Genomic DNA, 24,123 nt, shown 5'->3' with positions numbered 1-24,123 from the left:
AAAATAGTTGACAGTAAGAGAGGTTTTAAATTCTTTATTGCCTTAAAAACAGGTTACATTGCAGTGTTAGCACTTAGCAGTGTTTACAAGTAGTGTTCTAATTTTGTTCAGTTGATAATCTTCCTGAAGAAATGTTCAGTGTTTCTCTCCAATAAACCAAGGCTGCTTCCCAAAATGGGACCCTATAGAGTACCACATTGAGTCATCATACCTGGCCGTCAAAAAACAGGGAAATGGTTCCAAACATTTTTACACCATTCATTTTTTTCCCATGGTAGATTTTTAGAAACACTTAAAATAAGGGCTGTGTTTCGTGTAGGCTTAGCCTTGTGTGACGTTTTGGTAACTGTGTAAATCTCTTTAGGACAAGGTGACTTTTATCAATATATTCACCCACCCAAAATGAAATGCTAATTAGATGCTAATGTGGCTAACTACAAATGCCATGATGATCTGGACGGGACTGCCGAATCGAGGCAAAGGTTAGAATCTCTGGATTAATCTAATGTTAGCTAAATGTAGTAATGAATAAATGGGATACATTTCTTTAAATGGTAAATTCTGTGAACTGCCTTGTGCAAGTTTTATATCGAGATGACATGCAGGAGCTTGCAGGGATTTGTAGTTTTGTATGATGTCTACTTTGATGCTAATTAGTATTTTCGAAACCTGAGAGTAAATAGTGCCGAATATATTGATGGGTCGGTCACCTTGTCCGACAGAGATTTGCAGGGTTATTAAAACGTCACACCATGGTAAGCCTATATTAAACACAGCCCTTGTTTTAATTGTTTCTAAAAAATCCACTAAGGGAAAAATGGTGGAAAAACGATTGGAACCCTTTCCCTGTTTGACCGCTAGGTTTTATAGGTATTATGAAACCTCCACTGTGTGGCTCTATTCCCTATGTAGAGCAGTGCACTATATAGTGATTTGGGTACCATTTGGGGCATAACCAAACCAAGCATTTTCAGTGTTAAGAATAAGAGCTGCATCATTTTCTGAAAGACATGAGTCAAGCACAATGCCATTATTAGTGTTTACATATTAAGTAGTATATAGTATATATATATATCTTCATTATTTTGATGTTGAAGAAAATTCCACTCTAAAATGGTTAATAGCTTATACAACATGCAGAAACTTACAGGCAAAACAAGAAGCCATGAGCCATTAGCAGACAGCACGATTCCTATCACTATAAATCCCTACAACACAACCCAAGCAAGCTGAAGCTGTCAGTAATGCCATTACAAGGACTGTTTGGACAAATACATATCTTGCATCAGAGTGAGTGATATGGCTTGTAACGTAACAGACTTAACAAGATGGATACATTGTCTGTTGACCCCCCCCCCCCAAACAAAACAACGTAGACTTCTAGAACTCCAGAACAGAGTTGTGGTGAGACAGAAGATAGGAAATACACAATTAACGATATATAAAAAAAAAATAACTAACTTCCGAGCAAGAGGAAAAGTGCAGAGTTAAACAAAAATCAACAAAAATGTTAACGCATAGCATTAGGATAGTCTCTAATACTCCGAAGACAACTTCAGAGGAGCGTGTCTATTAAAACCATTTATTATGGTTAATCTATTAACCTTCTACCTATGTCACAGTAGTACTCAAAGCTTTGTTGCTGGAGGTGCTCAGAAAATGGAAGAGTGACATCATGCCAAGCTCCTTGTCAATGGAGCTGGCAAGTGCATAAACAGATCTGGGACCAGGCTATGACAAGATATCAATGTTCGCTGTAAAGTTTGACACCAGCTCCCAGATTGTCCTGTATTCTCTGACAACAACCCAAGAAATACTATGCTATAAGCAATAAGGCCCCAGGGGGTGTATTATATAGCTCATGTACCCCGGCTAAGGGCTGTTCTTGCACAACGCAATGCGGGAGTGCCTGGACACAGCCCTTAGCCGTGGCATATTGGCCATATACCACAAACCTCCGAACTGCCTTATTGCTATTATAAACTGGTTACCAACGTAATTAGAGCAGTGAAAAGTCATATTTTGTCATAACCTGATATGCCACGGCTTTCAGCCAATCAGCATTCAGTGCTCGAACCACCCAGTTTATAATACACTATACACACACGTTCATCTGGATCTCCCTGAAACACATCAACAGGCACTCACAGCAAATCCACTGCAACCACTTCAACTAGCGATCCAGGCTAACTTAGAACAGCTGTTCTCAAACACCAACAATAACTCCCAAGCCTGTATTTACGTAGTGCATGTGTCTTCACTTCACAGTAACAATTCCATAGGCATATGTATGTAGTATGTCTGAATAATGCCAAAAATAGTGTTAATTACTATTTCAAAGTAAAACCGTTGGCCAATAATCTATTTTTAAACTGCGCTAGGCTTGGGGTCAATTCCGCTTCAATTCTGGAAGTAAACAGAAAAGTCCAATTCCTTTTTGTTGAAAAGCATTGAGGAAATGTGTTTAATTTCAATTTGAGTGTACTTCCTGAATTGACTACATTGAAATTGACCACAAGCTGGCGTTGCACTATTATGGAGGATTACCTCTATATCAATATCCCACTGCATTGGAGGGTAAACTCCAGATCCCATGATGCAAATCTGCATAATGTGTTCAGTTGTTTTGATACCCCATTATCCATCTACAAGGCAAAAAAGGTTTGTTCGAAACAGGCCAAAATGATTGGAAGCACAGCATTTTCAAGGCAACACTTATGTTTGTTTAAACTGTCAAGACGTGATTTGGTAAAGGGCTGTAGTAGAACAATCAACAGTTCAATAGCGGAGGCCCAACAGATCTGGAATATATCTAACAATACAACCATGCAAAACACAGAAAAAAATTGTGTTATATCTTAGAATGTGCAAGTGAAAAGTGGTGTTTTTCAAATGCATACTTAAAACAATGGCGACTAACTTATCTTCCACATTTAGCAAGGACACCTTCTGATGCCCCTGGCTTGGAACGAAAACACAAAAATACACAACAAAATATAACATGATAGTACATTTTTCCATATACTACTAGCTTATTTCAGTGAATATTTGATATTTCCAGAAAGTTCCAGAGGACAACAATAAGTAATTCAGACGTTTTCATTAATAATGTTAGAATCTAACTGCTAGTGTGTGTAGCAGACGTCATGGTGATTTTCATATGTTTAAGAAAATGCTGTCAACTTTCTTTGAACTAGAATGCCTTCAACTCTTTCAGTAGCACAAACTGCTCAATCTCCACAAATGCAGTCCAGCAAAACTAGGATTAGTGTAATTAGTGTTCTCTTAAGAGTGTCCATTTGTAAATTCACACCTACATGGGCTTAGAAACATAACATTGAAATGTGTATTGTAACATCAACAAATGCCGATTGGGAAGGTGAGAGAAGAGGCAGTGGCGAATTGGACGTGAAGCTCATGACTCGTTGTCATGACATTGGGCTGCCTCAGGGTTTGCCTGTCAGGAGATTATGGAACCAGGTGCTTGCTGATGACGGGTGCTCCTTGCCCTCCTCTGAGGTGTCATAAGGGAGCAGGAACTGGGAGGAGGTGACCGAGGTAGGGCTGCCCAGACAGGTTTGGTCCAAGCCGTCGCCATCAGCCTCGGGAGAGTCCTGTTTCCAGGAGCACTGGGGCTGGTACCCTCCAAAAGAACCCACAGGGGGCTGAAGGTGCTCCTCAGGGCCAGTTTGGGGCTCCTCGGGGCATGATGCAGACTGCATTTGGGGCCGGTAACCTCCACCGCCAACGCATTGGGATGCATCAGGCTGAGGCTGGAAGTGGGCCATGGGGGCCAGGGAGCAGGCCGAGGTCTGGATGCCGGTGTAGGTAACGTCGGTGTGTCCTGAGTCCATGGAGCCGGTGGAGGAGGCTGAGGAGTCGGAAGCATGAGGACGACGCTGGGAGGAGGAGCCTTCCTCCACCACCTGGTTGTAGTAGCGAAGCGAGGCGGGCTCGTCGGTGTCGGCCGCCTCGTCGCCGGTACCCTCCTCGTCCTCCTCGGGAACGGTCACTAGAGCCTCCTTGCTGGAGTCCCACACAGAGTCCTCCACGATGTGCACCATGCTGTGGGGAGAGGGCTTCACGTCCAACGTCCCCTGGAAACAAACACATATTAGTCCTGTGCCTGGCATCGTTTTCCACAAGATGGTGAAGATTGAGAAAGAGAACCCAGTGACTAGAAGGGATTAGGCCACACTGATAGGATAAGAACAGAGAGCTTACCTGTGTTATCCCCCAATCTCCTGGTAGCTTGGGTTCTGGAATCTCAGGGTAGAAGGCCTTCTTCACCCTTTTCAAGAAAAACAAAAAACAGAACATTATACTCTGTTTATAAACTGGGTGGATCGAGCCCTGAATGCTGATTTGGCTGAAAGCCGCGGTATATCAGACCGTATACCATGGGTATGACAAAACATTTATTTTTACTGCTCGGGGGTTTGTGATATGGCCAATATACCACAGCTAAGTGAGGTATCCAGGCACTCTGCTTTGCGCCGTGCATAAGAACAGCCCTTAGCCGTGGTATATTGACAATATACCACACCTCCTCGGGCCTTATTGCTTAATTATAACAGACAATCTGGTGTTGGTGATTTAGTTTACTGGCTCCGGGGTGAAGTTTCCTCTAGGTTCAGATATGGGATCAGCTTCCCCTCCCCCAATCCGATGGCTTTATAACCATTAATGGCCAACAAATGCAAAAGTGACCCAAAATCAGTGTCTCTATGGGCAACTTCAACTCATTCATTTTGACTCTGCCAAAGCAGTGAGAAACACGAGCCTACCATTTCCTCTTCCTGTAGCAAGCGATGGTGATGACGATGAGGAGACAGGTCATGGTGCCCAGAGCAACCAGGATCTCCATGATCAGCCAATAGGCTACAGGAAAGAAAGGGAAATATTAGAGATGCCATGGTGCTGTGCTGGCGATATCTTTGCATCCTGGTTCAATCGGAGCAGACTAAAACCACTGTCATGAAACTCACTCAATGACAGCTACACATACTAGCAGTCACATACTAACACATTACTTACAGCACTGATCAATTTGAATCCAAGAGTACAACAAACAAATGTGAGAGAACATACTGTAGAACAGTGAGACATAGAAACAGCTGTGAGAACATTGACAGAACATACTGTTAAACTGTGAGGCCTAAAAACAGCTGTGAGAACATTGACAGAACATACTGTTAAACTGTGAGGCCTAAAAACAGCTGTGAGAACTGTGAGAGAATGTTGACAGAACATACTGTAGGGCTCCAGTGAGATGGACACTGTGGCGCCTCCGTCCTCCCCTGCTGCGGTGTAGGCCTTGACAGTGAACTTGTAGGAACCTAGGACCAGGTTCCTGACTGTGTGGTTGGTGAGCTGTGGATCTGTGATGTTGGCTGTCAATCAGAGAGAGAGGAAACATAGATGTTGTCCATGGTTACCACTGGTGAGTTCCTCAGGTTGAAAGGCTTAAACACAGCCAACTGATATGTCCTTGTTGATGGATGGATGGATGTATGTATGTCACAGGAGGTTGGTGGCACCTTAATTGGGGGGGATTGGCTCGTGTTAATGACTAGAGCGGAATAGTATCAAATAAATCAAACACAAGGTTTGATGCCATTCCATTTGCGCCATTCTAGCCATTATTAGCCGTCCTCCCCTCAACAGCCTCCACTGATGTATGTACAGTATCTGTATGCATAGATTATGTGTGTATGCATGCATTTCCTGCATATGTTAGATGAAATAGCTTTTTAATTTATCATCATAGGCTACCATCTCAGTTGTCTTACTTGGCACTGAATTTTTTTTGTTGAGAGCCCTGATGCTAATGTAAAGTAGGCCTAACTCCATTAAAACCTTTTATTGTTTTGTTGTTATCGAGCAAAATAGATATGCGCCCCCCCCCCCCCCCACACACACAATGTGTCAATTTATCGCGATATCGATTTTTGTCCATATGGCCCAGCTCTATAATACACAGTGTGAGGCAGAGTTTCTCTGATTGCAGCCTTGGGACCTAGCTAGCTCAGACCAGTGTCCCGTCAATGATTAACTGAATGACAAAACTTCCTAAAGTGTCCTACAGTAGGAGAGCTGATCTAAGATCAGTTTAGCCTTTTATATTTATTTGATTTACATAGTAATGAATAACAGACGGGGACGGGGTCTGATCCTAGATCAGCACTCCTACTCTAAGACGTTTATAAATCCAGGCCCAGGGGCTATTTCGAAGAATTAACCAGTAGGGTAAAGTCTGAAGAATTACCCAGTAGGGTAAAGTCTGAAGGGTTACCCAGTAGGATAAAGTCTGAAGGGTTACCCAGTAGGGTAAAGTCTGAAGAATTACCCAGTAGGGTTAGGGGTGAAGGGTTACCCAGTAGTGTGAGGTGGGATGCGTTGGTCAGGTAGACGGTATATCCCAGGATGAAGCCTCTCTGATGCTCCAGTGGAATCTGATCCCAGGTCAGCTGGACGTCAGCGCCCTCCTGGTTGGGTGACAGCCTGGGGACGGTCCGAGACGGGACTGCAAAGGAGGGGAGAGGGAGGGTCAGATGTGACAAGGAGATATTTAAAAAGGGATAGTGCACTAAAAACACATTTTTGTATTTTGTTCATTAGTCCACTGTTGATACTGTCCCATAAAAGTGTATATGTCAGCTGTCATGTTTGCTACTGTAGATAGAGCACTTTAAGTACACAGAAGGAAAAGTGTGGTAATAGAAAATGCATCATATGACGCAAAACGCTTCATCAGCATACTTTTTGATTTATCTTCAACTGTTGAGACCATATGTTGTTTTTATTTATTCAGGGGAACCCATTGGAGACCAGGGAGTCATTTACAATGCTACCCTGAGGACAACAATACAACCAATTCTAAATGATCCATAAAAATGACATACAGAATCAATACTACAACTTCAAAACACCACAAATACAATTCATTATATTCAATACAAACAGTTGCAATTCTCTTTAAATCCACTCAACATTGAAGTCCTAAACTGCCCCCAGAGAGACCAGTTTTCCAAATATGAGGGGCACTAAAACTGAAGGAGGATTTACCAACAGTGGGAAGAAAAAGTATATGAACCCTTTATAATTACCTGGATTTCTGCATAAATTGATCATAACATTTTAGGATCTTAATCTAAGTCACAACAATAGACAAACAGTCTGCTTAAACTAATAACAAATATAATTGTTCATTGTCTTTATTGAACACACCGTGTCAACATTCACACTGCAGGGTGGGAAAAGTATGTGAACCCTTGGATTTAATAACAGGTTGACCCTCCTTTGGCAGCAATAACTTCAACCAAATGTTTTCTGTAGTTGCGGATCAGACCTGCACAACGGTCAGGAGGAATTTTGGACCGTTCCTCTTTACAAAACTGTTTCAGTGCCACAATATTCTTGGAATGTCTGGTGTGAACTGCTCTCTTGAGGTCATACCACAGCATCTCAATGGGGTTGAGGTCAGGACTGACTGGGCCACTCCAGAAGGCGTATTTTCTTCTGTTCAAGCCATTCTGTTGTTGATTTACTTCTGTGTTTTGGGTCATTATCCTATTTCATCACCCAACTTCTGTTAAATTCAAAGCTTCAATTGGCGGACAGAGCCTTACATTCTCCTGCAAAACGTCTTGATAAACTTTGCATGCTGTCCAGGCCCTAAGGCAGTCCCAACCATGATGCTCCCTCCACCATACGTTACAGTTGGGATGAGGTTTTCATGTACATTTTTTCTCTCCACACATAGTGTTGTGTGTTCCTTCCAAACAACTCCACATTAGTTTCATCTGTCCGCAGAATATTTTGCCAGTAGAGCTGTGGAACATCCAGGTGCTCTTTTGCAAACTGTTATTTTTGGACAGCAGTGGCTTCTTCCGTAGTGTCCTCCCATGAACACCATTCTTGTTTAGTGTTTTAAAATATCGTAAACTCGTCAACAGAGATGTTAGCATGTTCCAGAGATTTTTGTAAATCTTTAGCTGACACTCTAGGATTCTTCTTAACCTGATTGAACATTCTGCGCTGTGCTCTTGCAGTAATCTTTGCAGGATGGCCACTCCTAGGGAGAGTAGCAACAGGGCTGAAATTTCTCCATTTATAGACAATTTGTCATACCGTGGACTGACTTTTAGAGTTAACAATTCTTAATCTTAGGTCTTCTGAGATCTCTTTTGTTTGAGGCATGGTTCACTTCAGGCAATGCTTCTCATGAATATCAAACTCTAATTTTGTGAGTGTTTATGGGGAAGGCAGCTCCTAACCAACATCTCCAATCTCATCTTATTGATTAGACTCCAGGTTAGTTGACACCTGACTCCAATTAGATTTTGGAGAAGTCATTAGCCCTGGGGTTCACATAATTTTCCAACCTACACTGAATGAATGTTTAAATGATGTATTCAATATAGAAAAATACAATAATTTATTAGTTTAAGCACACTGTGTCTGTCTATTGTTGTGACTTAGATGAAGATCAGGTCAAATTTATGCAGAAATCCAGGTCATTTCAAAAGGTTCACATACTTTTTCTTGCCACTGTAGATCGATACTTACTAGTTGAACCTTGAGTTAACCATCCCTGTGAACGTGTTTGGTATATTGGGGCTGCAGGGTAGCCTAGTGGTTAGAGCGGTGGACTAGTAACCGGAAGGTTGCAAGCTCAAACCCCCAAGCTGACCAGGTACAAATCTGTCGTTCTGCCCCTGAACAGGCCGTCATTGAAAATAAGAATTTGTTCTTAACTGACTTTCCTAGTTAAATAAAGGTAAAAAATAATCATAATAATAATAAATATCATGTTTTTATATTTTAACAGTGAAGTGAGGTAGGTTGGAAACTTCTAGTAGTAGAGCTTTATAAACAAAAATGGAGTAATGGAATGCTCTACGGACATTAATGACGACCAGTCAATCTTTTGATACAGGAAGCACTGACACATTAAAACTGTGATAAAGCGGAGGGCACTATGGTAGATGGCATCCAGAGGTTTAAGAGTAGTGGCTTCTGCATTCCAGTAAATAGTGTCACCATATAGTCAAGAACTGTCAGGAAAGTTGACTGTACAATCTGCTTCCTGCTGTTTAGGGAGAGGCACGATCTATTTCTATAAAAAGAAGTCCACTTTAAATCTCAGCTTCTTAACTAGCTCATCCGTATGTTTTTTTAAAACGTCAAATTATTGTCATTCCAAAAGCCCAAATATTTATAGGCTGGAACATGCTCGATGAAAGAACCATCCAATGCATAAATGTGTAAGCCATCTAAAATATTGCTACGAGAAAACATAACATTTCGTTTTTTCCCGCATTAGGTAACAATTTTAAATCAACAGGGGACAAAATCTGAGTGCAGCTCCAACATAGCCTAGTCAGCCGTAGGGACAATAGAGTACATAAGTGTCATCTGCATACTGAGGAATGGTACAGGTGTTTGCAAATAGGTCCAATATTATTTATATAAATAGTAAAGAGATCAGGTCCCAAAATCGATCCATGCGGGACACCTTTAGTAATATCGAGGTAACTTGACACCAACACATGGTCTCCTGTCTGATAGATAGTTCCCAAACCACTTGCAAGACGACTGGTCGAGGCCCATTTCAGACAACCTTTGAATGAGTAGGGGATGGCCAACAGTATCTAAGGCCTTGGATAGGTATATAAATATGGCAGCACAGTGATTCCTATGATCTAAGCAATTTAATATATAATTTAAGACAAGCGTAGTGTAATAACGAACAAAATACTCAAATGTGTTTTTTTTTGAGTAAAATATCCCAGAAAAGACAACTACAATATGCTCAATTGCAGTCATTCAATTACAGTCATTCAATTACAGTCATTCAATTGCCAGCCAACCTACCCAGTTCCTGCATGTACCCATGCCACCTCTCTAGCAACACCGTGGACTCCGATGAACAGGCATACAAAGAAAACGTGTATCTCACTCCTGCAAAAAAGTTCCCTGCGAAGGAGAAAAAAAACATTTATTGAGACACACTCTGTGATAGACTGGCTTTCTGGCAAATGCAGACGGGCCAGTCACACACACTAAATCAAATTATGTAAACTTGAAAAAAAAAAACGTTATCTTCCCAGACTCACCGGATTGAACCATGGTGTTGGTGTTGTCCGCTGCCACCCTGGTCCACTCCACATTGCAGTCCTGTGTGCAGCTAGTGTTGTACCAGTCCACCACGTAGCCACAGCTAGCATTAGCATGGGCCACCCAGGACAGGGGAAACCCACTGCCATTGAACGCGACCTTGGAGATGGCGGTGTCCTCTGCGTCTAAAAGATAGTCGGAGTTCAGTCTCATTCCAAAAGACCTAGTTATCCCAACATGCATCACTTTTAAAGTTACATGTGTAAAGGAGAGAGTGCAAAGGCAAGTATTCATAAATCGGCTCAGAGCAGGAGTGCCCTATCGTTGATGATTTCAAAAGCCAAACTGATTGTAGATCCGGAGTCCTATTCTGAGACGCTGAATTCGGCCCCCCTTTTCCCTCCATTCTTACCGGGTAAGTGTCTGGGGATGACGACCCGTTTTCCCCCATTCTTACCTGGCAAGTATCTTGGGATGACAACGTTCGCTGGGAGGGAGACTCCTGCAGGATTCCGAGCGGTGACAGTGACCGTGACTTTACTCCCGAGGTCAGTCACGTTGATGGGGAGACTATACACACTCTGGGGAAGGGTGAGAGTCTGTTGGCTGTTCTCCTCGGGGCTCCACAGGATCACCTCATAACCGCTGATCTGGCCATGGCTCTCGCTCTTTGTTAGAGGCTTGAGGAGAAATGGATAGCCGGTGAGGAGTACATTTAGGAACAGTTTTGCAGACACAGATGAAGGCTCGTGCTAGACAAAAAAATATGCTTAGTGGAGTATTTCTATTGAAAGTGCTTTTAAATCCAGGACTAGTATTGTAGCTACTTTCTCACATGACCACTCACACACACACAGACACCCAGAATATTATGATAAGCAGCTAGGTAGTACTCACTTTCCACAAAACACGGCCTAGGTTGTCGCTGTCCATCCACAGCCATATGTCAGGAGCAACAGGGCCTGGCACAGGAGGAAAAAAAACAGAGCTTAAAAGCTGGGAATCCTTAAATGGTGAAACTGCCACGGCCGTTGGTGACATTACAACAAAGATGTCACTGCAAACAATGAACACTGTTTCCCCCACTGACACGCGTGACAGAACAGCAGCATATGTACTGCAACGTGTTTTACCATGATGCACCATGCTCCCCAGCGCTGCTACCTCAACAAAACAAAAACAATAACAACGGTAGTGGAGCCGCTAGTGGCGCCGTTTCCCCCACTGCGGAATTCCATCTTTTAAAAAGTGTTTAGTTCTGTATTTCAGTGTTTTCCTCATTGTCTAATGAAAGCAGTATGTGTGGAAACAGCAACGCCATGTAACCAAACATATCAATGAGTCATGACTAGGTCAAAGGTCAATGGAATGTCAAGTCTCATTTCAGAGTTAAATGTTACTGTGATTGTTTTCGCATTTCTTTTAGATGTTTTGTATGATTTACATATAATCTCTGTCGGTGTATACCTCTGAATAGCATTTCATCTCAATACCACAATATTTATATTTCAAATAAAATACTGTTCACAAAAATATCTCCAATGACAGGGGTGTGTGCTTACGGTCCATTTTGGTTTGGAAACTCAGCGGCAGACTCCACTCTCCCCATTTCCAGAAGTTCTTCTGGGATCCACAGCGAACCTTAACGCTGTACTTTTCATCGGGCTGCAGGTCCTTCAGTACCACTGTGTTCAGTCCGTAACCAGTGTAGGTTTGCTAGATTCGTAAAAAAAATGTAAAAAAAATGTTTTTAAACAACACAAAGCCATAAGCATACAATAAATTATTTCGATGTCATACACCTAGTCACATGATCCTTTCCTACATGTTTTCATGGTTACTGCCTCGTTGAAATAGAATTGAATAAAGGTGGTAGTGGTCGAATATTTTGAGATGTTCCAATCTCCCCCTTAAATGTCAAACTCTTTACTTCCTTACTCTCTGTACTCTCTTATAATTTAAATAACATTCCAAAAAATGTATCACACACATTTGTGACAACGTTTGGTAACATCAGGGATATTGGATTACATCCATTTTAGAGGATGATGCTAAATCATGCTAGCTACTGCCTGTAGCAAAAGGTAAACAACATATTATTGTGGATGCTGTTACTACTGCCTGTAGCAAAAGGTAAACAACATATTATTGTGGATGCTGTTACTACTGGCTGTAGCAAAAGGTAAACAACATATTATTGTGGATGCTGTTACTACTGCCTGTAGCTAAGGTAAACAACATATTATTGTGGATGCTGTTACTACTGCCTGTAGCAAAAGGTAAACAACATATTATTGTGGATGCTGTTACTACTGGCTGTAGCAAAAGGTAAACAACATATTATTGTGGATGCTGTTACTACTGGCTGTAGCAAAAGGTAAACAACATATTATTGTGGATGCTGTTACTACTGCCTGTAGCAAAAGGTAAACAACATATTATTGTGGATGCTGTTACTACTGGCTGTAGCAAAAGGTAAACAACATATTATTGTGGATGCTGTTACTACTGCCTGTAGCAAAAGGTAAACAACATTATTGTGGATGCTGTTACTACTGGCTGTAGCTAAGGTAAACAACATATTATTGTGGATGCTGTTACTACTGGCTGTAGCAAAAGGTAAACAACATATTATTGTGGATGCTGTCACTACTGCCTGTAGCAAAAGGTAAACAACATATTATTGTGGATGCTGTTACTACTTACTGCCTGTAGCAAAGGTAAACAACATATTATTGTGGATGCTGTTACTACTGGCTGTAGCTAAGGTAAACAACATATTATTGTGGATGCTGTTACTACTGGCTTAAAGAGACAACTCAAGGTAAGATTAAAAGGACCCGTTTGTTTTTTTTTCAATCAAATCTCCATTTGATATAAATGGCATGTTATAAACGTGCCCAGACAGACACCTGTTTTACGATCTCACTTAGCTGGTAGGTTAAGTTTCTCAAAACCAAGTGAAATCGCAGAAAAATAAACAAACAAACAAACTTGTCCTTTTAATGTAACCCAAACATGTATATTGGATAAATAATCCCCTTGAAGTCCACTCACCGTGCTGCTGTTCAAGTGGCTGGTCCGTTGCACCTGGCAGATAAGGGACAGCCTCTCGAAACCCTTATCCTTCCACAGCCAACCCACACTGGCATTCCAGCTATAGACCTCTGGGGTGGTCAAATTCACAGGGGCCACTGGGCGGACTGGCAACAACATTACATTCAAAAGAGTGTGTAAAGACCTCGCTCTGCTGATGCTGTGGACTTGTTGTATTGAGGTTTACATACAGTCATCTAATATGAATCATATTTAGTAATAATGAGACTGTATCGAACAGCAGCACTGACCTCTGTGACCCAGCTCGGCTGCGTCTGTAAGCCTGAACTCGCCCAGCAGGTTGCGTGCGACTAGGGTCCAGTTCCCATCCCACTGCTCCAAACCACAACGCATGTTGCTGTTCCTGGCTTTGGGGCAGTTCCTGAACATTGCAATGGCAATGAAAAGTGATGAAAGTAGACATTATTGGAAGCTTATGTTATGCAATAGGGACGGGTCCTGAATGACATCCTATTTCCTATACAGTGCACTACTTTTGACTAGAGGCCATTTGCAACACAGACATATCTAAAGCTGCAATATGTAACTTGTTTGGGCGATCCAACCAAATTCACATAGAAATGTGAGTTATAGATTTGTCATTCACATTGGAAACAAGTCTAAGAAGTGGTAGATCTATGTGCACTATTTCTCTGCTTCCCATGCTTAAGTTTCATTTTTGCATCTTTTACTTTCAGTTTTGTACACCAGTTTCAAACAGCTGAAAATAAAATATTTTGGTTTTTGAAAATATATTTCACAGCGGTTTTGATGGTACAATGATTCTCTACACTCCCGAGTACTTATTTTCTCACATAAACTGAAATTAGGCGAATTATTCAAATTTTAGCAACCAGGAAATGGCAGAGTGATTTCTGCATATTGCACCTTCAGGGAAACAGAGGATGAAAGGTGAATGTTTGTAAGACTGTACCTTCCATTCAGGGTGTAGTACGTCTGACGGGTCATTCCAAACAGGTAGGTATCTCGGCCCTTTGACCACTGACAGTCCACAGAGATCAGGTCATGGGTTTCACACACCAAGTCACTGGGCAGAGGGGGGTCTAGAGATGGTGGGGGGGGGGGGAGATATGGTCAAGGAAAATCTCAACATATTTAGCCAATAGGCATTCACATACAATAGATAAGACATACAATGCAAATCAGCCGCGATTGATTCACAATTCTACATTGAACACGACAGTATGAGAGAGTAGAAGCAACACTACAAAGTGGACTTACACCCCACAAAGACAACAGCGCCGGCGATAATCATTTTCTTCTCGTTGCTGCAGACCACATTGGTCCCGGAGGGGTTGGACGGGCCCTGATTGGTCATCGTGGTAGCGTAGGTCCGCCTACTCAGCATGTTCTCTTTCACGAGTGTGTCTTTGTACCACAGGCTTCCAAACTGTTGACCTTCTTCCACGATGCAGCAGAACGTCATGTTGCTGCCCACGGGAACCGTTTTCCCCTCTGGGTACATTTGTGAGTCTGTGTTGTCCGGGAGATCCAACCCTGGGAGAAGAAACAAAATGGAGGTCAAAATGGAATGGTGGACATCACCAATGGTACGGTCGCTGACTGAACATTGAAGAGGCCCTCTTATTTAGCTGTTTTAATGCACATTTCCTGCAATACATGACTTGAACATAACAAAATCAATAAAATACTCCTGCCTGTCGAGCTTTTATCTTTTATACACACACACACACACACACACAGTTATATATATATATATATATACTTAGGTTGGAGTCAAGAAAACGAACAAACTAGTTTTGGCAAGTCGGTTAGGACATCTACTTGGTGCATGACAAGTCATTTTCCAACAATTGTTTACAGACAGATTATTTAATTTATAATTCACTGTATCACAATTCCAGTGGGTCAGAAGTTTACATACACTAAGTTGAATGTGCCTTTAAAGAGCTTGGAAAATTCCAGAAAATGACATCATGGCTTTAGAAGCTTCTGATAGGCCAATTGACATCATTCGAGTCATTTAGAGGTTTACCTGTGGATGTATTTCAAGGTCTACCTTCAAACTCAGTGCCTCTTTGCTTGACATCAAAAGAAATCAGCCCCAAAATTTGTAGACCTCCACAAGTCTGGTTCATCCTTGGGAGCAATTTCCAAACGCCTGAAGGTACCACGTTCATCAGTATAAACACCATGGGACCACACAGCCATCATACCGCTCAGCAAGGAGACGCGTTCTGTCTCCTAGAGATGAACGTACTTTGGTGTGAAAAGTGCAAATCAATCCAAGAACAGCAGCAAAGGACGTTGTGAAGATGCTGGAGGAAACAGGTACAAAAGTATCTATATCCGCAGTAAAACGAGTCCTATATCGACATAACCTGAAAGGCCGCTCAGCAAGGAAGAAGCCACTGCTCCAAAACTGCCATACAAAAGGCCAGACTACGGTTTGCAAATGCACATGGGGACAAAGATCGTACTTTTTGGAGAAATGTCCTCTGGTCTGATGAAACAAAGTAGAACTGTTTGGCCATAATGACCATCGTTATGTTTGAAGGAAAAGCCAAAGAACACTATCCCAACTGTGAAGCACGGGGGTGGCAGCAGTATGTTGTGGGGGTGCTTTGCTGCAGGAGGGACTGGTGCACTTCACAAAATAGATGGAAACATGAGGGAGGAAAATTATGTGGATATATTGAAGCAACATCTCAAGACAAGTTAAAGCTTGATCACAAATGGGTCTTCCAAATGGACAATGACCCCAAGCATACTTCCAAAGTTGTGGCAAAATGGCTTAAGGACAACAAAGTTAAGGTATTAGAGTGGCCATCAGAAAGCACTGACCTCAATCCCATAGACAATTTGTGGGAAGAACTGTGCGAGCAAGGAGGCCTACAAACCCAACTCAGTTACACCAGCTGGGCCAAAATTCACCCAACTTATTGTGGGAAGCTTGTGGAAGGCTACCTTAAATGTTTGACCCAAGTTAAACAATTTCAAGGCAATGCTACCAAATACTAATTGAATGTATGTAAACTTCTGACCCACTGGGAATGTAATGAAAGAAATAAAAGCTGAAATAAAATAATTCTAAACTTCTGACTTCAACTGTACACACACATACATATAAATATATACACATATGTAACAGTATAGCTTCCGCCCCTCTCCTCGCCCCGACCTGGGCTCGAACCGGGGACCCTCTGCACACATCAACAACTGACACCCACGAAGAATCGTTACCCATCGCACCACAAAAGCCGCGGCCCTTGCAGAGCAAGGGGGACAACTACTTCAAGGTCTCAGAGCGAGTGACGTCACCGATTGAAACGCTATTAGCGTGAACCCTCGCTAACTAGCTAGCCATTTCACATCGGTTACATATACACACACATATACACACACACACAGTATTATTACTCTAAGTTTACACTGAATGTTTAAAAAAAAAAAATGTTTGGAAATATGCGGCCACAAAAAAACACTTAGGCGACCCGCCCAATACTTTTCTATGCAGAAGAAACCCTGATTATGGCAGCAGAGGCCTGCCCCACTGTAAAAACACTTTATTTATTCCAGAGGGGCAATTAGTTTGAGTAGGTCTGCAACAACCACGACACCATACCACACCCATCCACTCACATCGTCATCAAATCCTCCGAAACCACCAGACATTACTGGCATCTAAAAAGGCATCAAAACAATTCTGTCCATAAAAAGGACATGTACAGCTCACCACACCTATTGTTTTCCCGAGTACATAATGCTATTGGTGAAAATGTGATATTCCTGTTTTGTGCAAAATTCCAGGAGCTTTCCCCAAAAATCCCCAGGTTTTCCAGAAATTCTGGTTGGAGGATTCCAGATATGTGCTCATTCCCGTCTGATTGTGTGAATCTTACCCTCCTCTAGGAAGAACAACATATAGGGAGTTGTTCAAGCCCCCCCCCCCCCCCCCCCCCCGTGTGCAGAGAGAGACCAACCTGGAAGTATCTGTTGAGAACTCCATTCGCTGACATCTTGGCCGTCTCTGGAGCGTACTTTGACCGACAGAGAGGTACACTCCAGGGGTACTGGAGAGGTCCAGTTCCATTGGTGCTTCCCTGTGCTCTGGTCTTCTGTTACACCCACTGTTTCCTACCAAAACAAATAAGTTGAATTGTTAAGACGTTGGCTTTCCTGAGCGTGAGACCAGGGTTCAGATCACACCCATGACAAAAGCACGTGCTCCAGTCAAGAGACAACGACTGAAGAGCAAGACACTACAAGTGAACATGTAGTCTACCGACGCTAAGAAAGAGTAAGGATCTGTTACAATATGCTTTTAAAAATTAAAACACAGTCTTGATCAAACATAATACTTCACTCACATTCAGCACCATCTCCATGAGTTCAGTGCGTAGAATCTCCACGTCAAAGGTAGAGGCGTGGCCGTCCTCCCATGTGACCGATAGCGTTTGTGTTTCCTTGTCTGCATCCAGCCTCACTTGCTGTGGTGGTGCGAGTCCTGCAGACCCATCGACAGTTTGAAAACCCAAATACAGAACGCTTCAGTTAGTGACTCTATCAAGTCCTGAGCATCAATATGATCTGATAATAAAATGTTATGGCGCTTTATGACTTGTTATGTGCATGTAACCTTTCTAAAGTCTTATTAGAAGGCTTATATAATATGTTATAAACACTAATTCCATCTCACTGGATAGACTTACCACTGGCCTGGCTCTCTGTGACCCTCAGGCCCAGAAGCAGAATGCAGAAGAACAGACTTGGCATGGTGGTTAAGTTAGATCCTTCCAGGTGATGCAGTCTGTGGTTTACTGCAACAGCAGTTGAGACATGGCAACGGGAGACAACAGCACTTCCCTGTCGACACACACAATAAGATAATATTAGAATAAAATTAAAATATGAATAAAAAGAGCCTTAGTCTCTGCATCACGTAATTTATCATGTGATTTACCTGAGACCCCAAAATTACAATGCCAGTTACAGACACCCTGTAATGACGTGGTACAAGTCGGCGTGGTTGTTCTGAATTGAATTCAGCAGAGCCACTTCAATTTTCGAGAAAAAGTAGCAACAAATACTAGACTATTACGTACAAGAGAATGTAATGTTTTCTTTAAAGTCTATAAAAAAAATGCTGTGACCAGCATAAATATACAACTAGCAGCTGCACTAGTAAAAAAAAATGTCACGGACAAATTGTTCCCATTTCCCCTACAGTAGATTTGCATGCAGTAGCCTAGCTCTGGCACAATGCCTTAGTACACATCCCTTTACAAAGAGAGCAGAGGGAACTCGTAAGATCTTACTATAGCCTAATAATTAACAAGATACAAGCTTGTTATGATTAACCTAACAAAATGTGGAAGAGGTAAAGAGGTGTGAACAATATTTTGGATGACTTGACTTGCTTCTGCTTAAAATGTCATTAAATTGCTAGATTTGTTTTGAGAAACGTCAGACTGTAAATACATGCATGTGAATACGTTTAAGTGAGCTTTTAGTAGACAGTGATAGGCCTATCAAGATCAGATTCTTCATTATTCCATTACACATGAACATAGCCAGATGTGTTTACTGCAGTGGTACATATGCGGGATCTTAACATGATCAGACTTGTGTTGCTGAGAATGTTCCTACACAACAAGAAATGCAAACTTGTAGTGTATTCGAGGTTTAAAACAACTTTAAAATGTCAAGACTTGATTTGCCCTAAGGATTGTTCCATGTCACATCAGCAATCTCATATTGTTCTGAAATCGTTTCTGTAGTTAGACACAGAAAAGATTAGCATTCAAATCTTTGAATCTCTGAGAAAGCAATCAATTGTGTTAATTGATGGCACCCAAATTGGCCCTTTTAATTTATAGAATTCATATAATATTCAATAGATAGAGTACCTAATATCTGATTTGGGCTAAGATTTTTTCTTACAATGAGTAAGACATGGGGAAAACAAAGAAATGGTCAAAAGCCAATGAGTAATTAGTATCAGGTCTCTATGTCTGACATGTAGTATTGTTTCTTCATACTATTGTTCGGTTCTAAATAAACAGAAAAAAACCTTGCAAACAGGATGCATGTTTTGGGATATTTTTTATTCTATACAGGTTTCCTTCTTTTCACTCTCAATTAGGTTAGTATTGTGGAGTAACTACAATGTTGTTGATCCATCCTCAGTTCTCCTATCACAGCCATTAAACTGTTTTAAAGTCACCATTCACCTCATGGTGAAATCCCTGAGCTGTTTCTTCCCTCTCCGGCAACGGAGTTTGGAAGGACGCCTGTATCTTTGTAGTGACTGGGTGTATTGATACACCAGCCAAAGTGTAATTAATAACTTCACCATGCTCAAAGGAATAACCAATGTCTGCTTTATAAAAATATATATACCCATCTACCAATAGGTGCCCTTCCCTGATCTTTATGGTTGAATCTGTGTTTGAAATTCATTGCTCGACTGAGGGGCCTTACAATTATCTGTATGTATGTATGTGTGGGGTACTGAGATGAGGTAGTCATTCAAAAACAGAATGTTAAAGACTATTATTTGACACAGAGAGTCCATGCAACTTATTATGTGACTTGTTAAACACATTTTTACTCCTGAACTTATTTAGATTTGTCGTAACAAAGGGATGAATACTTATTGACTTTCGTTTGACTTTCGCCTTTCGTTTTTAATGAATTTGTAGAGATTTCTAAAAACATAATTCCATATTATGGGGTATTTTGTTTAGGCCAGGTCAATTTAATACATATTCAATTCAGGGTGTAACACAACAAAATGTGGAAGAAGTAAAGGGGTGTGAATACCTTCTGAAAGCCTTGTAAACCCAACAGTTTCAATGACTAATTGGTGTGCTGTGTGCGTGGGTGGCTTTTTTACCAGTTTTTTGGATTCCTCACTCGTTGTTATAAAAAGGTTTGGTCCAAATCTGTACTTTATTTATTTTTACCCCAAATTCATGGTTGTTACGGTCTTATCGCTGCAACTCACGTACGGACTCGGGAGAGGCGAACCATGCGTCCTCCAAAACACAACCCAACCAAGCCGCACTGCTTCTTAACAGCGCGCATCCAACCCGAAAGCCAATGTGTCGGAGGAAACAGCGTGCACTGCGCACAGCCGGCCACATGAGTTGCCACATGAGTTGCTAGTGCACAATGAGACAAGGATATCCCTGCAAGGCCCTCCCTAACCCGGACGACAGTGGCACCCCATGGGCCTTGCGGTCGCGGCCGGCTGCGATAGAGCCTGGGCTCGAACCCCGAGTCTCTGGTGGCACAGCGATGCAATGCAGTGCCTTAGACCACTGCGCCACCCGGGAGGCTCCACTTTTTTTATTCAATATTATATGAATCCACAAATAATGCTGCAGGAATGCTAAATCTTATCTGTTTCTAAGAAGGGAAACAATTTCAGAACAATCAGATGGTGGGTGTCAGAATCATCGTTCTTGTACTTTTTGAGGTGGAATGACCCCAAATAAATAAAACAAATGTATCAACCCCTCCAAAAAAAAAAAAAAGGCCATTAATCACATTTTCTGTTGATCTAGGAATATTTTCATGCTGTAGCAAACTGGCTCAAATTAAGATCCGACAGCTGTTAACTGTATCCTGGTCCCAGATCTGTTGGTCCTATCATGTCAATTCACTGTCATACCAAACATACAAGGAGTTGACATGATAGCAGAAACAGTTCTGGGAGCGGGCTATAAAATGCCCTTAGGTACGACGCATCTATGTGCTCGAGACAGAGATTTGGGGTTAAATCAACATTGTGTTGTGATGTTGTCATGACTCCACTCCAGTTGGTCCAGTTCCCTGGGACAAGCTTGAGCAGGCCTATCATCCTGCATTACAATGATAACACAACCGTAACTTAAAGGAGTATCCATCTCTTCTAAACCCATTAAAAGAACATTGTAGGCAGTTAACTGGGTTTGCTATTATTAGAAAATATAAGACTGTACAGGTGAGGTTAAATAGAGCCCAGCCCTAAAGCAGATCTCCCTTCTGAACAATGAAAAAGACCTGGGGCAGCAGGTAGCCTAGTGGTTAGAGCATTGCACTAGTAACCAAAAGGTTGCAAATTCAAATCCCCGAGCTGACAAGGTCAAAATCTGTTGTTATGCCCCTGAACAAGGCAGGGCATTGACAATAAGAATCTGTTCTTAAATGACTTGCATAGTTAAATAAAGGTAAAATATAAAAAAAACATGCATTACATGGTTTGGTCCACACATCCCCAGAAATGAACAAGGTCTCTCTAGTCTACAGGTGTACAATAAAGTGACCCTTCACATCCAAATAACCTCAGAATTCTGTGGAAAATGACATGCTGAAGACCGAAGTGATAAAACACACAAGCACAAAGTCCCATAAGGAGAAGGAAGTACAAATGCAGAGTAGAGGAACCAATATTGGCTGCTATGTCTACTCCTCTTACAGCATCAAATGCCTAGAGACCACAAACACCACAACAGCCTGCATCCCACAACTGATTGCTTTCGATAAGAACCATGATCCGTAATGCATTTCTGTGGAACCAAGGATGTGAAACAGTATGCTTCTGTTTTAATGGAAGGAGCAGATCAAGTCCTTGGCAGTCTTAGGAACATGACCAACTAATTTGTTTCCTTCCTTCCTTCCTGTTCTCTTTCTGGGGAAAATACAACTCACTATCAGACAGAATAATAAGGCTAGCATGTATCCTAAATTAAAAGGGGTATAACTTCAAAAGCTTGCAGCAGCACCTCACTTGAACACGGAACTATTCTTCCACTTGTGTAAATAATCAGCCGAGTGAGAAAAAATAACATGGTCATTGCATTTTTAAATACACAAGTCGAACAATTCACACCGCATCCTTTTTATGCATTTTAAGTCATGTTGAGTTAGCGCTGGGATACTAGACGAAAGCCTAATGATCACAGTTTAAACTCTGTACTGAAAGTACTCCATCTTGAAAACAGTGCTAAAATTGACCATTGAACAAGATACAAGTAAAGTGATCCGTTCCTCCCGTTCTAGATCCACTTAATAGCATTTTCATCTAGCCTACATGCACTAGCTTGTTAGTTGACACTATTCAGTGATAAATACCTATTGTAAATCAACACACGTTGAGGTAGCTAGCATGTGTTCATGTAGAGAGGTAGTAACGGGCCATTCCATTTAGCAATCCTAAACACCAGTGGGAACTGTTAACATTGTATTTAGTTATTTAGTTTAGTTAAAATAAATGTAAATTCTGGAGATTTAAAAAATGTAAATAATGGTTGAATATGAGGTATTAAGGATATTAATGCAATTGTAGTGTGTGTGTGTGTGTGGGGGGGGGGGGGGGGGGGGGGCTACCTAGCCATCTAACGTTACCTGCCTATTAAAATTAGCTAAATCTGTTTTTGATACCTGTTTTACTAAACTAACGTTAGCTATGTTCATATTCAAATAGCTAACCATAAATTAATATAAGTAAATGGTTAGCAAACTCATGATAGCCAGTAAGGTTAGTTATGATTATAATAACACATTGTATTTCAAAACATGCCATGGCCTTTACTTAAGCTAACGTTAACGGTTTATAATTTGGCTGATTTTAGATCAGTAGCTAACGTTAGGCCTTGATGCTACCTACACACCAATGATTCTGTACAAAATGTATCTAGACCAACACCATAATAATAACAACCTCACTATAACGTTAGCTAACTAGTTTATAGTTTAACTCAATTCTACTAGGCTACTTGCCAGCAAGCTATATTTAGCTTTCTAGCTAACTCCGTTACACGCAGACATGATGTTGTTTCGTGTTATGGAGAGCGCGTCAACCCAATAATAATAAAAAATAAATATCCGACATTACCTTACACCGACCTGGGATCACGTAGTAGATCGTTTTTTTAAATATAACAATTAACCTTTTTAATGATCAACGATATTAGATATAAAAACAAATGTAAAGAGAGAGTTGAAATGTGAGTTTCAACAAGCTAGCGGTCTTGTCAAGCTTCTCCGTGAGTACAGAGAATTCAGAATTCCAGAATGTAGGATTTCCTGGAAAAGGCGTACGATACACGTCCGATTCCATTTCGGTGACGAGCCTCCCTTCCCTACTCGTTTGTTCCTTAGCTGGTTTGCAAATCTGAGGTTATTTGAAAGGTAAGATCAATATGGTGATGGATACATACATTATCTTGATTGGCCATCGAACTAATTTGATATATTAAGAGCTTTCAAGTCCAGTGCATCAAAGGGATTGAAGAATAAGAGGCTAGAGACTGAAATGGAACTGGGCCTGAAAACGTCAAATTGGCGACAACTGGAGAGCATTTCCGGTCTCGCCTATATTGAATAATTTTATTGACCATCCACTTTGCTGACGTTAGATCATTTTCCTTTGCCGTAGTATTTCACAGTGGCCAATAAATATATTTGCAAAGAAGTACACATATACGTTTATATGTTTGAAAGAATTCAGATAGCTTTATGTAATGTAGTGTATAAAGAAACACAGCTCCCTCTCAAGAACCCCTGCTGTGCCATGCAGGTCAAGGAGAGCACGAGTCGCACGGGATTGGTTATTACTGGGGGATATTGGTTATGTAATTATGTGCACGAGCACAAATCACATCTGTAATAATGTCGTCCTTATCTCTAATATCGGTCATTTTTTACATAGCAGGAGAGATATGATTGCACCCGGAAATAACAACAGTTTATTGACTAACTCCACCGAGGTCCTCTGATAATACTAGTCCCGTGCAAATCGACATCCATGTGTTTTGAGAGAAATGTCTGAGCTTTACATTTCTCTCAAGTGTTTCTCGCGGTTTCAGCAAGAAAACAGTAACTGATTCGATCATTTGATGCTTAAAACGAAGTGCTGCGCATAGCCAATATATG

The 24,123-nt window shown here is 41.4% G+C and overlaps 1 protein-coding gene across 2 annotated transcripts; it reads right to left on the bottom strand.

Annotated features, from left to right (window-relative positions):
* Positions 1-19: 19 nt before the first annotated feature.
* Positions 20-23,264, bottom strand: LOC139410593 (LIF receptor subunit alpha a). Of its 2 annotated transcripts, none has more exons than XM_071155893.1 (18): positions 23,084-23,264; positions 17,913-18,066; positions 17,571-17,707; positions 17,184-17,337; positions 14,461-14,736; positions 14,153-14,282; positions 13,470-13,600; positions 13,180-13,325; positions 11,685-11,838; positions 11,020-11,084; positions 10,580-10,802; positions 10,122-10,307; positions 9,880-9,981; positions 6,377-6,526; positions 5,256-5,393; positions 4,788-4,881; positions 4,225-4,291; positions 20-4,097 (listed from the first exon to the last, which is right to left on the bottom strand). In XM_071155893.1, the coding sequence occupies exons 2-18, from the start codon at positions 17,974-17,976 to the stop codon at positions 3,447-3,449; spliced, it is 2,868 nt and encodes a 955-aa protein (XP_071011994.1). In that variant the 5' UTR covers positions 17,977-18,066; positions 23,084-23,264; the 3' UTR covers positions 20-3,446. The 2 variants fall into 2 exon arrangements, with proteins under 2 accessions (XP_071011994.1, XP_071011993.1); XM_071155892.1 differs by having other exon boundaries at positions 3,207-4,097; positions 6,350-6,526; positions 23,084-23,253.
* Between the last annotated feature and the right edge of the window lie 859 nt (positions 23,265-24,123).

The sequence above is a fragment of the Oncorhynchus clarkii genome, chromosome 6, assembly GCF_045791955.1.
Source record: "Oncorhynchus clarkii lewisi isolate Uvic-CL-2024 chromosome 6, UVic_Ocla_1.0, whole genome shotgun sequence".
Classification (NCBI taxonomy): Eukaryota; Metazoa; Chordata; class Actinopteri; order Salmoniformes; family Salmonidae; genus Oncorhynchus; species Oncorhynchus clarkii.
The sequence above is the reverse complement of the archived record's forward strand: the minus strand, read 5'-3'. Positions and strand labels throughout refer to the sequence as shown.

Bases quoted from the DNA above. Each gene is read 5' to 3' on its own strand.
- LOC139410593 (XM_071155892.1), bottom strand. From the start codon at position 17,976: ATGCCAAGTCTGTTCTTCTGCATTCTGCTTCTGGGCCTGAGGGTCACA. The intron at 11,085-11,684 runs GTAAGCACACAC...CTCCTGTGCCAG, and splicing joins TTTCCAAACCAAAATGGACC to GCCCTGTTGCTCCTGACATA. The intron at 6,527-9,879 runs GTAGGTTGGCTG...CCTCCTTTGCAG, and splicing joins TGGGTACATGCAGGAACTGG to TCCCGTCTCGGACCGTCCCC.